Genomic DNA, 15,755 nt, shown 5'->3' with positions numbered 1-15,755 from the left:
CCCCCCCCCAAACAAATGCTCACCATTCCAAAAGAAGATGGGAGGGGCACAAGGTTGGGGGGGAAGGGGACACATGAAACAGCACAATATGAACCAATAAATTGTAATTAGCAAAGAAACATCACACTTTGATCGCCTGAAAATAAAGAAATGAAAGCAGAACGAAGAGACTGGAAAATAAAAGCAGTGTCTAACTGGTGCAACCACTTGCAAGCAAAAAATGAGAGCAGAACACATGAAACAACAGAATATGAACCAAAAAATTGTAATTAGCAAAAAAATATATCTAGGCTAGGAAACATCACATTTTAATTTATAGCAGTACGAAGAAACTTGAAAACAAGCAGTGACTGAGTGGTGCAACCACTTGCAAGCAAAAATGAAAGCAGAACACATGAAACAACACTATGAACCAAAAAATTGTAATTAGCGAAAAATATATCTAGGCTAGGAAACATCACACCTTGATCACCTGAAAAATAAACAAATGAAAGCAGAACAAAGAGACTAGAAAACAAAAGCAGTGACTGACTGGTGCAACCACTTGCAAGCAAAAATGGAAAAAAAAATTGAGGTCAAGAGAGAATTTTAGCCATGTAGGTGAGTGCAGTCAAGAATGGTTAGTTTAAGGGAGATGGGAAGATTAACATTATCTCACCTAAAACCTTTTTGAACAATCCGTCACAAAGCTGGGAAATTTAGATACGAAGTTAGTGCCTCCCTTAAGAAGCATGTGTTCAAAGACGTCTGTCACAAATATCATAAATATTCTACAAACTGGATTTCTCTCTTTCAAAGCTAACTACCAGTGTGTTTTTCAGCTGAATGAGAGTTGTGTCAGAATACAGGAGATAAAGCCTTTATTTGTTATCGGTAATTTGTAATTGTCATTAGTAAGCCAGCAAAAGAGAATGCTGGAAGCAATTATGACCAAAAGACAATATCATTACAAGAAAAATGATAAAGCTTTTCAATCTATGAACTAAATGAGACGAGGAACAATGACCATAAAAGGGTACACAAATTATTCTACAACACAACCATCATTAAGCATGAAGAAGCCTTTTCTTTACAAGTTATATCTACTCTACTACAGAGGAGACAAATTAGAGTCTCCAGAGAAGAAGGCTAAAGCTGCAAAAGTTATTATCGATAAGACCGTCACCCTAGAAGATGTAAGATTTCTACAAGGAAACACTTTACAGTACAGTTGGAAGCTAATAAAGCAGATACTATCTGAACCATGCTTTGATGAATGACTTAACTCAAGTCCAAGTCTCTAAGATATGTGCTCTTATTTCATGTACTTCTGTAGTAGGTCATTCTTTGTTTCATCAGATGATTCACCATTTTGCTTTTAGTTAAATAATTTACTCTTCGTTGTTTACTAAGTAATTCAAAATTTCCAACTACACTCATGAAAGATTTTTAAGCTCTATGCAAGTTAATACAAGAGAAAGATCCCATTTTGATAATGAATAAAAGGATCTAATTGCAGGAAGTGGAACTAAACACAGGTAAAACAAAGGTTAGAGATGGCATCTAGCGGTTAAAGTACTAGAGACGTATAAATAGTCTAACCATTTCGCACACAAATAAATACTCTAGATCCGAAAGGTAGTTTCCTTTATTTCTTTTAATTAAATACACATCGAATCCAAGAACAGACCGACTTCTTTCAAACTTATATACTTCATTTAAGACACACTAGAACTTAGTTTAATCAATTAAAAGTGCTTGTCATGTCATTCTCATTGGTATATCAACTATTACATTTCACAATAACTAACATACTAAAAGCAGAGGGAGGAGAAAAAATAAATCTAGCTGCAAAACTAATACCACTTTAATTATCCATGTAAGCGGCGAAAAGTAACGAAAAAGGAAAGTAAGCAGTAAATAAAAGCTAAACATACATTAATATAATTAAGGCTAAACTCACGAAAACCCTTTTCGCAGCTTCAGTATGGCATTGAACATTTTTCGTCTGGAACCAACAGCATTAATCCCCATATCCTTGAGATCCTCCAGAGTCAACATGGGCAAAACCTCATCATCAACCTCGTGTATCTCGAAAACAGGAGCATATCTCCCCAGACCCAAATCAACCAACCAATCCCTTACTCCAATGCTCTTATCCCCAGAATTCGTTTCGTTATGAACTCCTCCGTTGTTGATGTCATCGTGATGGTCTCTGCTCTCCGACACTCTAGTCCTAATTCCTCTCCGATCCCAATACTGAAGCCCCATATGTTCCATTGAGTTAATTGGACTGTGCTCTTTCACTGGGCTTTCTGAACCCTCAAGCTCGAATTCCCGAAATTCTTCGTTATCATTGTTATCTTCTCTGAAAAAGTTCTCTTCGTGAATTCCTCCGCCATTAGGCGTCTCAAACTTAGCTGCCGAGGAATGCCAATTTGTCCTCACCCTCTTCGTGGGTTTCCTCGATTTAGACTTGCGATTTCCCAAATCAAGGTTATAATTGTTCTCCTCGATGTTGTTTTCGTCATAATTATTATCCCCACCACCGTTAACAAGATTAGTTAGAGGGCGGGTCTTTGATGTTTTAGCTGCCAGAGTTGGGTCCTTGTGGAAACGCCAGGTTTTGTGGCCTCGCCGGAAGTGAGTGTCCGAAGGTGAATCGCCGATCTCGCCTAAACGAACACTTGGTCGGCGCTGTCGTTTCGGAGCCAAACTGGGGCCTAAATTATTGTTATTAACGTTGTTGGTTAGAGGGTTATCGGATGGGGGAGGTGGTGGAGCTATAGATGTCGGATTGGACGTGGTGGCTGTAAGGGCAGTAGAAGGGACGGGAGTGGCAGAGATGGAGGCATCGGGCGGCTGTAGCTCGGCCATGGAAGCAATTAGAGAGTAAAGAGGAGTGTGAAGGAGCGTGAGATAAGGCAAGTGATAAAGGACGCGGTTGCAGTTTCTATGTTTATGTTGCAGGAGTCCGATTAAGATTTTGATTGTCCTTCTTTCTCCAAAAAAAAGGTGTACCCCCGGCCTATATTAAGATTCGAATATCTTTGGAGGTTATAGGTGTACAATGGACATACTTTAGGGCGAGCATGAACGAATTAATTAAGTCAAGACTTGGATAAGGATAATAGGAGAGAGTCGGAGGACTTCTCAATTATGGTAGAGTTGCATTTATGATATATGATATTCGCGGATGACATAGTTTTGATCGACGAGACTTTATGATGAAGTATTTTTAGCTCTTAAGCATGAGTTATTGCCTCGTTTTGATGCCAACTAAAGTCTATAAAGTATGTGGTTTACGAGATTTATCTACAATCCATAAAAGAATTTACGAACCATAGATGGTCACCGTAAACCAACTTCAGAACATTGAAGAATTTTGTCTGAGATTTTCGAGCCTGGTTACGAATCGTAATCCTTTTTACCATTCGTAGACTTGATCATAGATCAAACTTTAGAAAGTTGAATTTGGGGCTTTAACAGGATGAATGGGTCTCATAGGTTGTAAAAGGTTTCATGGGTCGTATAAAGGATAAACCAAATTCTTGAAACCTAATAATCTCAAATTTTCCCTAACTTTTACGGATGACCAGTATGATTGGTATAACCTTTCATGAGTTGTAAATCCGTTTTGTACAAAGGGACTTCATAAATCAGAAAATGTTTTCTTTTTTTGTGGATCCTTTCACAATCCATAGATTATTCTATGATCCGTCGATGACTTCCGACACTTTTTAATGATGATCATTTGATCTTTTTTTATTCTTTTAATTCATATGCTACATCGTTTAGGACTATTCTAAGTGGAATTATGGGGTTCATTGTGACCCTAACCTCTCATTCTCACTTAACTCTACCTAAATCAATGTCTACTCTCTCAAGGCAAGAACGAGGTTTCAACCTTCAAGTTCCCGTTCCAAGAATCAAGTCAAGATTTCTACTCAAACTTAATTTCCAAACCTAGGATTTCTAGGATATTCATGGGTTCTTGATGAATGTTAGTTCTTCTTCATGATTGGTTGTCAGCTACATGATTTTTATTATAATTGATTAAAGTCATACATAGCCTCTTAAAGTTGTCCACATGATTCACTTAGACACTCTATCTTTGGCTTGTTTCAATTGAACACCTTCATTAGTTAAAAAATATATTTATTGAACATTTTGTGACAATCAACTAAAATAGAAAAAGTGTGTCATACACTTGCTAATGATGTGACATAGTAACAAATAAAAAAAAGACATGTGGCATTTCATTCATAAAAATAAGTAAAAATAAATTAAAAAGAAAATAAATCTTCTTTCCTATTTCTACTTGGCCAGAACACCCCCACCAACCCACCCACCCACAGCGTCCATCTTCCGCTTTCTTTACCGAAACACGACAGAGTTGCCGCAATTAAAATCAACAATAATTATCTTAATTTCATCTTTGATTCTCTCAACGGATGTTTTTCACTCATACACCTGTTCTTTTCATTTATTTCGATATCCACAAATATTGTAGTAGTTGTTTCTCTCAATCTCATTTTTGTATTCAACCATCAATTTAGATTCTCATATGATTTTTTTCCTTCTATACTGTGAGTTTTTTTAGGGTATGAATTTTTTAACAATTTGAAAGAAAATAATTTCAGATTCGTATTAGTCTCGCTGGAAAAATAGAGTTTCGCCAGAACTATTTTTGACGCAATTTGATTTTTCTTCTTTAATTAATGCTTTTCTTCCGTCATTTCAAAGCTTTTGCTGAAAAAATCAATTAAAAATGAATGCAAAAGCAAAAGAAAAATAAAAAGATTAGAGAAAGAAAGTTTCAGACTTGCAGTGAAGAAGTGAAGAAGATGAAGGCATGGCTTTTCCATTTTTTTATTTTTTTAAAAAGAAAACTTATCAAGTATATAAGTTGGAAAACAAAAAAAATACGATTTTTAACTGCTTTACGCGTTCAAGGCGAGGGGAACATACTTTTTTTGCCATGTCAGCATTTTGTGTCTAATAAAAATGATTTTTCAATAAATAAAGTGTTCAATAGGTACAAGCCCTAGTTGAGGTGTTCAAATGAAATATGGGAACAACTTTAAGTGGCTGTAGATGACTTAAGTCATTATAATTTCATGTTTTCAATGGTATTTTTATGCATCCATAGCATACAAGTGTTTTTCAGATTTAGAATTATGTTATTTCATATGCATATCTCAAATTATCACACCATCATGATTTCAAATAAAGTATCTTTCTAAATTATTTTAAGTTATCATGATTTAGATGCTACTAATATTTATCAATCATCAATATGATTCAGTATTTTTTTATTATTATTATTTACAGTTTATATGCATGTTTCAATGGGAGTTATACTTGGCACTGCGTGGCTTTAGGGGTAAAGGATTTTGATCAGCGTCCATGATACTTTAGTAGCTTCCTAAATCCAAGAATTGTGTGTCTCCGTAGGATTGTTCATTATAGACATCAGCTTAATGGACCCACATAAGCTTAGATCAGGTCCTTACTTTGGCAAAGTATTGGCACCCTCTTTTTGGTGTGGATAAGTACAGTGAGCTCCATATAGTAGCTCATATAGTTTATGTTAGTTTTAGTATCTCCCACATTCAGACTTTCAGTTATATCATGCCCTTGACAAGTATTATTATACCCTCTTTGGAATGAATAAGACGCATGAAGAGATGTAATACAATATTAAAGTCATTGGTGTTGTTGCCAATAACAAATGAAATTATTATTAGAGCGTATAATTCTATACATAGAGATGACATTCTTAAGGCGTGAACTAGAGTAATATTTGTTGGGTTTTTTTATATTACAACCCCTTATTTTGGTCTGGCATAGTCGTAGGAAAATCTAATGTCACGACCTAAAGCAGACTCTAGACATGACATGGCATATAAGACCTCGAGAGCCCCTACACAAGCCACTTGAGGTACTTACAATACAATATAATAGAGAAAAGTAGAAAATTGAACATTATGAAAGAGTTCCACATAAAAGCAGAAGTATACTCGTATCTTGACAAGCCAATCTAATACATCAAAGAGTGGTCGGGTTGTAACCCCCAAACCACGTACAACGTCTAAAAACTAGAACATAATAAAGCAAAGTAAAGGTGACATGGTCCTCGGAACATGAGAACTCACAAACACAATCAAACACTCAATCACTAGCCACAAACGTGAGGAGGAGAAGCGTTAGATTCTACATTATGAAACAATGTAGGCATAGATATGAATTAGTACTCCATTTCCTTTCTTATCTCTTTTTATGTCTTTACTCCCATTTGGTGATTCTATTATAAGAGAGTACAGAAAATTGATATGTTTCCTTCTTTTCATAAAGTCATTCACGTTGATCTCGTGAAAAGGTCTTTGCTATTAAAGGAGAATGAGCATTCTCTATCTCCACAACTCTAATTGTAGCATGATCCGGGGAAGCTGTTTAGTAAAGAAATATCGTAATTGTGTAGAGCTGCAATCTTCTTACTTCCGCCTGATCGAAAGGATCTTGATTTGTTACATTTCGATGTTATCCTTGGAATGGATTGACTTCATACATGTTATACTTCCATAGATTGTAGAACCTGATTGGTCACATTAAAGGTTCCGAATGAACCTATCATGACATGGAAAAGGGGAAATTATGTTCTTAAGGTTAGTTTATATCTTGCCTAAAGGCTATGAGGATGACTTCTAATAAGTGCATTTATCATCTTGTTTGGGTTAGGGATATAGATTTCAAAACCCTATTTTTGAGTGAGTTTTGATTGTAAATGGGTTTTTTGAAGTGTTTCCCGATATTCCTCTCAAAAGGAAAAACTTTGATATTGACTTTCTCCTAGCCATGCAACCTATTTACATTCCTCCTTATCTTATGACCCCGGCAGAACTTAAGGAATTAAAGGATCAATTGAAGGACTTGTTAGATAAGGATTTTATTAGTTGGAGTATCTCATCATGAGGTGCTCCATTGTTGTTTATTCAAAAAAAAAAAGGATGGTTCTCTTTGAATTTGCATTGACTATCGACAATTGAATAAGGTTACAATTAAGAACAAGCGACTTGTTTGATCAACTCTAAAGAGCGAGTTACTTCTCTAAGATTGAACTTCGATCGGGTTATCACCAATTGAGTGTGAAAGAGAATGGCATTCTGATGCATTTAGTACCAATATTGTTCGACGGTTATTTCTTAAGGGTATTTAGGTATTTACTATGCATTTAATACCTATATTATGTCGTTTTGACCCAAATTCTAAGTATTATAACTATCTTTCTGCCCCTAAAATTACCCTAGGTCTGTCATTCACTAAAATCTTCAAATCTCAACCACAATCGTCTTTCTCAATTCTCTCTCAAGTCTAAGAAGAAGACTAGGTTTCAAGCTTAAAGTCTCAAATTCCACTCATTGTTTGGGATTTGATCGCCAAGGTATGTAGGGTCTTATCAATGGATTCTATTCATTGAGCCCTAAAGATTTTTCAATTCTCCAAGTTCAATTTCATCAAATTGATATGTTTTCATTCAATTCTTTTTCTAATTGTGTTGATTCAATTGTTTGATTTTGTTCTTGTACGATTATTTTGACTCAATTACATATTTTTCCATTAATTTTACATGAACTCATGCATAAGTTCATTATTTTGACTAAGAACTCTTTAAGAAATTGATTGTTGTGATCTGGTACATTTTGATGTTTATGTGTGATATACTTGTGAATTGAAATTGATGCACTTGTTATGTGTGATTAATCCACATGACATTGAGATTGATGCACTTGTTACGTATGATTGATCTACTTGACATTAAGATTGACTTAATTGATTCGTATTGGTTGTTAGATTGTGACTATTGAATAACTTTGTATATTGAGCCTTGTGATCTGTGTATTATAGAACTGCTAGATCGAGCTGATTTTTGTGCAAATAATAGTTTAAGGAGGTTCGATTGGGATGAAAAGAGTATTCAATTTCTAGCTAGATGACTTTAATTATGTTGCTTGTTGGGTACCCTGTTATTAGTACTTACTTCTACAGTTGTGTAGATTTCGAGCCCGGTATAGCATGATTGCTTTTCTTCTCTTACTTTCCTAGGCATGTTGTTGGACTTAAGAGGTAATTGTTTGGCATCCCGGCTGATCCTCTTTCTTATTTTCTTTATATTTTGTTTTATTTGAGAAACAAAGGGTGAGACTTGTAATTAGTACAATTCTGTACTATACGCATTTAGTTGCTTGTACATATGAAAATCAGATTTTGGGAGTTCTAATAGAAAGAATAGTCTTTCGCTTTATCTTGTTCTTATTTTGTTTTTCTGCATTTCTTTTATTTTTATAATTAATTAGACAAGTGTCGTAACATCCATTTTTTGATTTTAACACAAACCTAAAGCTATTAATATAGAAATACCTAAACAACCTCTATGTGGGCAAGTAAGCTTGTCAACCAACACATGCTTTCTTGTAGCCACTTCTATACATTAATAATAATAATTAATAAAGTAATGTTGTTGTAAAATTGCAATAGAAAGTTTTAATAAGACTTCAATTTTATTTCAATTTATTTTTTCATCATTTATCAAATACTCAATTACTTCTAGCCTTCAAGTGAAATGTTCACTATCACCAAGACAAGAAAGTAAAAAAAAAAAAAGGCATTCAGAGTAATCTAATTGTCTTTCAACACACGAACGAATTGAGCAATGAAGTTTGAAAAACCACGACTAAATCCTGAAAGGTAATAAATGGTAAAATATCATGTCATACAAACGAAAAGTTATTAAAACATTCATATGTATTGGGATAACACAACCACATCACTATTAACACCAAACCTTTATTAAAACATTTATATGTATTGGGATAACACAACCACATCAGTATGAACACCAAACCATAATGCCTACTGCTCATCATATTTTGAATCCAAAGGATAAGACTTTCTGAAAAACCTAACAAACTAGCTACCATCACTACTCACTATCAGTTTAACATTTAAACATTTTCAGAGAAAATTGTCGAATATATTACCTAGTAAATATTATAACAAGCTCAAACAGAGCCTCGAAATTTACGCACTTACGCCAGGACCGGAATAGAACACTAACTAATGATATCTAATACAATACAGCCTCACGGCCCCAGATAAATATCTAATAACCAATCAAAATACAAGGAAGCAGCAAATAAATCCTCAAACCACAAAAACAGAAGTCCGAATATAGAAAGTTTAAGGACAAGGAAATTGAAAGGTGCAACAGTGAAACTGATCCGCTCTGAGCTATGCCTTCTATTCAAATGCTTCGTCATCGTCATCTGGAAGTGGCTGATTGGCGGCTTGTTGAAGCTCTTCTTCATGCCTGAACAAACATAGTATGGTTAAAAATTAGAAATAGTACAATGAGAAAACAAAATTTCAAGCACAAGGAACCTACTACATCACAGAAACAGCAAGCAAGAGACTAAACTTGCATGATCTAAACCTACAGGAACCTAATACTTATTCCTATTCTGTAAGATACAAGGGTTGTTCATGATCAAAATCGTCAGTTCTAACTCTGATAAAACATATTAAGATGCAATGGGCATTGTCTAACTTGATTATACGTATTAAGCAGTAAATATCTGATATTTTTCAGACTTGATGACAGTTATAGAATTCGCATATAAAACATCGATATTAGCAGAAGCACAAAACAATGAAGCACCAAAAGTACACAGATATCTTACAGTGCCTGTGCAGCTAAGTCGATGTGTACTTCTGGGGGAGCAAGTGCAGGTGACTCCACAAAGTGAAGATTACCATCCCTACAACAAATGGGACAAGAAATTAGGTCCAATACATCAACAGTATATATGGCTTGAGCAAACAAGAAATATATTTATGTTTATAAGCATTACCCAGCAAGCTTTCTGGCAAGGTACAGAAAAGGCTTCTCAAAGTTGTAGTTACTCTTTGCTGAGATCTCATAGTATTGCAAATTTTTCTTCCTGTGGAAGGTAACTTGCTTAGCCTTAACCTGCCTGTTCTTGACATCAACTTTGTTTCCACAGAGAACAATGGGGATGTTTTCACAAACCCTGCAAAAAGTGATGGAAAAGCCATTTCAGATTCAATTGCATATCATCAATTAAGTTGAGTATAATGCTGGCAGTCTATCCTCACCTGCAAAGATCTCTATGCCATGTAGGAACATTCTTGTAGGTCAGACGGGCTGTAACATCAAACATGATAATTGCACATTGCCCATGAATGCTGCACGATTGACGTAGAGAAATATGAGAAGCCAAAATACAGTCACCAAAAGCTTCAACCAAGACAACTAATGGCAGGGCAGTCATCCATGTGATTGACATAAAACGGAATAGCAAGGTATATATTCAAATGTAATATCTCAGCTAAAAAGAGATGCAAGTGTGAGCAGTGTTATACAAGACCATATTCTAGAAATACAAATAGTGGCATTTTCTGAATAAAAACACATGTCATCAACTATTCTACACAGTCAGAACAAATCCCCTAATTTCTGATATCTCTTTTTTCTGGAAACTTTGAAGTTTGAACTTTACACAGTAACTATTAGGATATGATAGTAAAAGCTTTTCATCAGAAATAACATCCATCGAGCAGCAGAGACTTGCAGAAACTAAAGGTTTTAAACAGCCTAGAACCACTCACTAGTAACCATCTCTGAGACCTCCAAACTTCTCTTGTCCAGCTGTATCCCAGCAATAAAACCGAATCTTCCCACAATTTGTGAAGAAGTCTAGTGGATGAACCTCCACACCAATAGTGGCTGTATGAAAATGAAATTTAATAAATAATCGGCTCGTGAGAATCCAATAAATAAGAAACAGAGCAAGACTATTGAATAGGATAACAACCCAAATTATCGAAACACTTTCTGTCAGTATAGGAAATCAAAAACTTACGTTCGTATTTTTTCTCGAATTCACCAGTGAGATGCCTTTTGACAAATGTTGTCTTGCCTGGAAATCCATTTACAACAGGAACCATTAGGATACTCTAACAAAAGGAAGCAAGCCACCGATCTCAATGAAACATTCACTTCATTTTACAAAGATCGGAATGGATACAACATATAACAGTTATCCCCTAAATTTGCAGTGTAAACTCATAATGATTACTTAACTATTTGAAATAACTCTCATATAAAACCATTACAAATCAAAATTTCTCATTTATAATGTTTATCAAATGAATGAAGACATCAAAACAAAAATACCTGCTCGACATCAAATGTTAATACTGATATTCTCTTTGAAATAAATGATACTAGAAACGAATCTCAGTTAAACATAGAAACATACCAGTTCCTCCATCTCCCACAATAACAAGCTTGAAGCTTGGATAGTCTACAGTTTGCTGGTTTGGTAAAGCCTGTAATAATAAATTCACGAACACCAGCACAAGAAATCAGCCAAAACAGTTAAAATACAACACTGATCACATACCAATTACAACTCATAGACATCTTCAATCAAAGTTAAAACCAACTTCCTAGAGGAAAAAAAAGGAGACAAAAACTCAACAAAGCGTACAAGCACCTCAATCTCAAACCTAAGCTGAGATTTGTTCCCGTCGACATGACATGGGGGATGGGGGTGGGGATTTTGATTTCTCAAAATAAAAGATAAAGCATATGTAAGACATGGAAGATGGCATACTTCCAATCCTTACAAGCTTTTCGTCTTGGTCAACATCTACTATTTATAAATGTGTTCTTTCTCATAGAAAAAAAGGAATAATTTCTAAATAAATTATTAGCATGCTGATTTTTTAACAATTAATTTATGTTTCTTCACTCCCATCTTGGAGAATGAATGATTGAATTCTACAACATACCATCTAAGTTTTCCAAAGGCTATATCTCAAAATAAGACTACCTTTATAGCTCCATTTTAATAATATTGATTTTTTTAGCTGATATGTATTTATGTACGGATCCATATATATACAAATCTTAAAAATTCAGGTTTTGCCAAATCCTACCCCCAGATACGCATCTGAAGTGTATACACACCTCAATCTCAAACTATTCCAGGTCGACCATAAATCTCATCCAAGTTAAGATCAGTTATCATTTCAATACTCATATACACTTTGCGATTATACAAAACTCATCCAAGCAAAGCTAAATCCAACTCCTAAACGAAGAAAGGAACAACTTGACCAAAAAAAGAAACAAAAATTCTATAAACACTTAATCTCACCCTCTACATAAATTCTCCTGTATCTAAGATACCTCATTCAATTAAGATAAATACTTTGTCCAAATTAAAGAGAACAACATACAACTAAAAGCCGAAAAGCACAAATTCGTCCAAATCAAAGCTCAAATACACACAAAAAAAAAACAAATCGTATAACACCTCAATTCCAATTCTACATAAAAAAAAAACATGAAACTTAAGCACCATACAGAGTACAAAAATTGAAACTTTACTCACCATTATCGAAAAGATGAGAAGAAAAACTCGCAGCTAAGCTTCGTAAGAGGGAGCGGTAGGGTTTTTTTTATTTTGAGAGAGAAGAAAAAGAGAAATGCGTAGGGTTAATAAATTGGGGAAATTTGCTTAAACTTGACGCCTTGGGGTCTTTTTTATATTCTAGAAAGATACCAAATTTTTGAATTTCAAAATTGTCTACTACTTTATATTATTTTTTTTATTTTTTTGTGTCGGAAAATAAACAACGTACTTTTAAAAAAAAATTTATGTTTGTCTAGCTTTTATAAGTTTTAAGCTACCTTGGATATATTCATGTGCATTGCAAAAATATTTAATTATTTGAACATATTACATCATTTTGACTATATAAAAATATAAGCTAAATAACTTGGTGGATCTTTATATTTGTTTTTGTTTGTATTTAAAATCATTTTATTTATTATTTTATTATTTGTACTCTTGAATTCATCCAAACACAATTTTTTATTTAACATCCTATGTGAAAAGAGTCCACATGGAGCGTGTGATACACACATTCTAGAGCGTAAGACGCCTCAAAAAGGTAGTAACTATAAGATTTTTATTTAAAAGATCATCTCTTCTTCTTTATTTCACTCAACACTGTTGAATAAATTGTTTTTTTCTTTTTTTCATCAATCTTGTCTCTTCAAATTTCTTTTTTATTTTTTCTTGCACATCTCTTTTTTTGTGTGTGATTCTATTGTATTTTTGTTGGTTTGATTTTGTTGGTATGTATGACGACAACTCGATGTAGTTAATCTTATCTCGACAAAAATATTTAGATAATGTCATGACAAATAAGACTAATATAAATTACGTGATAACAAATTTACTATTTCTTCAAAGCCTCGATTAAACCCTATTTTATCAAAAAAGAAATAGTAGAAAAAGAAAGTAGCCAACAAAGAAAACAAGAATGGTCAGTGCCTCCCTTCTTCATCAATTTTGTTTTATCATTTCAATATTTTCTTCTTCCATAGTTTCTCTCTCTACTCTTATGTTTTCATAAAAACATATAATTTATCCGAAATTTTTTCTTCTTTTTGTTCTTGATTTCCGTATATATAACTGTCTCTCTGTATATCTACAAAAAAATATCAAAAAATCAAAAAAATAATTACAGTACTATCTCTATCTTTTTGCAGGCAAAGGAGCAAATGGGAGGTCCAAAATATACAATTTTGGAACCCCATTATGTAAGATATGGCAGAGCAATGACGCAGCGGAAATATAGAGTGATCGACATACCTCCAGCCATTGTTAGCGATATATTCGGAGTGTACAATTCTTCTTTTCTTCAAAGATCTTCTAAGCACTCAAAACCTCACTCTTAGATGGTATGGAGTTTTTAGAAGTAATGTGCTTAGGGACCTTTGAACCAAATGACATATTTATAATCGTGCTTCCATCAAGAACAGTTAAGAGGTTAGGGGAAGTTGCCAACCACTAGAGTAGTAGGATAGTGGATTCATGTTATGGGATAATGGGTAGTTAACCATTCTTCCATTAGTGGGATAATGGGTAGTTAACTACCATCCCATTAGTGGGATAATGGGTCTATGAAGTGGGATAATGGACCCATCTAATACGGAACATATCAGCATTAACAAAAATGCTAACATTCTCCCACTTGGTTCGTATATTCTAATCCCAGCAATGAAATATAATACACGAATCATGGCGATAGTTTCTCTTGCAGTGAGTAGTATCTCCATGTATCATAATGCACTATATCTCTAAACTTTAACCCCATATAACTAAATGAATAAACTCAATATTTATTCAAGATCCATACTTTCGTGATATTTCTGAAAATACAACTAAATGTGCACACAGTTAACGAGAAATATCATATAAAATAGAGTTTCGTAAACATTTATTGTTACAACAAAATTTTACATAGTGGGACTAAGTCCCATTATGACTACATGATCCTTAAATTTTTGTGGCGGCATGCCTTTAGTTAAAGGATCGGCTAACACTACTTCAGTGCTGACGTGTTCAATGACCACTTTCTTATATTAAACACGTTCTTTTATGACTAGATATATGATGTTGATATGCTTGCTTCGGCTGCCACTTTTATTATTCTTAGACATAAAGACAGCAGTTGAATTGTCACAATATAACCTTAATGGCTTAGATATAGAGTCAACAATTCTAAGTCCAAAATAAAACTCTTTAACCATACACCATGTGAGGTAGCCTTGAAACAAGAAATGAACTCAGCCTCCATAGTGGAAGTAGTACCTAGAGTCTGTTTGGCACTTCTCCAAGATATAGCTCCACCGGCTAACATAAATATGTATCCTGAAGTTGATTTCCGTGAATCAACACAGCCAGCAAAGTCTGAATCAGAGTAGCCAATGACATCTGATCGTTTGTACATAAGCATGTAGTCTTTTGTTCCTTGAAGATATCTTAAGACTTTCTTTGCAGCTCTCCAGTAGTCAAGACCTGGATTACTCTAATATCTTCCTAACATTCCAACAACAAATGATATGTCAGGTCTTGTACAAACCTGAGCATACATCAAGCTCCTAACAGCAGAAGCTTAAGGAATGTTCTTCATTTGTTTCCTCTCAAGATCGTTCTTCGGGAACTGATTCAAGTTGAACTTGTCACCCTTCACGATAGGAGCTACACTTGGTGAACAATCTTTTATTCGGAACCTCTCTAAAATTTTATAAATATAGAATTTTTGAGATAAATCTAAGGTACCTTGATGCCTATCTCGATGAATCTTAATATCAATAAAATAAGATGCATCACCCATGTCTTTCATATCAAAACTATTAGAGAGAAATTTTTTCACCTCATGTATCATTCCCTGATCATTGGATGCAAGTAAGATATCATCCACATATAGAACTAAGAAACATATTTTACTCCCACTGATCTTATGGTATATAAATTGATCCATAATGTTCTCAACAAAGTCGAATGAAGAGATAACATTATGAAATTTCAAATACCATTGACGGGAAGCTAGTTTTAGTCCATATATGAATTTATTTAACTTGCATACCAAGTGTTCACCATTACTAGAGGAGAATCCTTCAGGTTGTTTCATATAAACCTCTTCCTCTAGATCACCATTGAGAAATGCATTTTTCACATCCATCTGTTGCAATTCTAAGTCAAAGTGTGCTACTAATGCCAATATTATGCGCAAGGAATCCTTTTCACACACAGGAGAAAATGTCTTTGTGTAATCAATTTCTTCCTTTTGAGTGAATCCTTCATCAACGAGTCTTGATTTATATCTTTCTA

The 15,755-nt window shown here is 34.2% G+C and overlaps 2 protein-coding genes across 2 annotated transcripts; both read right to left on the bottom strand.

Moving 5' to 3' along the window:
- Nucleotides 1-1,676: 1,676 nt before the first annotated feature.
- Nucleotides 1,677-3,066, bottom strand: LOC107018757 (myb-like protein A). Its single transcript, XM_015219322.2, has one exon. The coding sequence runs from the start codon at nucleotides 2,854-2,856 to the stop codon at nucleotides 1,939-1,941; it is 918 nt and encodes a 305-aa protein (XP_015074808.1). The 5' UTR covers nucleotides 2,857-3,066; the 3' UTR covers nucleotides 1,677-1,938.
- A 5,869-nt stretch (nucleotides 3,067-8,935) lies between these two features.
- LOC107020652 (GTP-binding nuclear protein Ran1) lies at nucleotides 8,936-12,617 on the bottom strand. The gene is made up of 8 exons (XM_015221104.2): nucleotides 12,462-12,617; nucleotides 11,322-11,391; nucleotides 10,923-10,979; nucleotides 10,669-10,786; nucleotides 10,156-10,245; nucleotides 9,891-10,070; nucleotides 9,720-9,797; nucleotides 8,936-9,349 (listed from the first exon to the last, which is right to left on the bottom strand). Exons 1-8 carry the CDS (start codon nucleotides 12,462-12,464, stop codon nucleotides 9,280-9,282), a joined length of 666 nt encoding a protein of 221 aa, XP_015076590.1. The 5' UTR covers nucleotides 12,465-12,617; the 3' UTR covers nucleotides 8,936-9,279.
- Between the last annotated feature and the right edge of the window lie 3,138 nt (nucleotides 12,618-15,755).

This window comes from Solanum pennellii, chromosome 5, assembly GCF_001406875.1.
Source record: "Solanum pennellii chromosome 5, SPENNV200".
Lineage (NCBI taxonomy): Eukaryota > Viridiplantae > Streptophyta > Magnoliopsida > Solanales > Solanaceae > Solanum > Solanum pennellii.
Note: the sequence above shows the minus strand (reverse complement) of the source record. Positions and strands in the feature narration are given on the sequence as shown.

Bases quoted from the DNA above. Each gene is read 5' to 3' on its own strand.
- LOC107018757 (XM_015219322.2), bottom strand. From the start codon at position 2,856: ATGGCCGAGCTACAGCCGCCCGATGCCTCCATCTCTGCCACTCCCGTC.
- LOC107020652 (XM_015221104.2), bottom strand. The intron at 10,071-10,155 runs GTGAGGATAGAC...CACTTTTTGCAG, and splicing joins TGGCATAGAGATCTTTGCAG to GGTTTGTGAAAACATCCCCA. The intron at 9,798-9,890 runs GTAATGCTTATA...CATTTGTTGTAG, and splicing joins CTTGCCAGAAAGCTTGCTGG to GGATGGTAATCTTCACTTTG.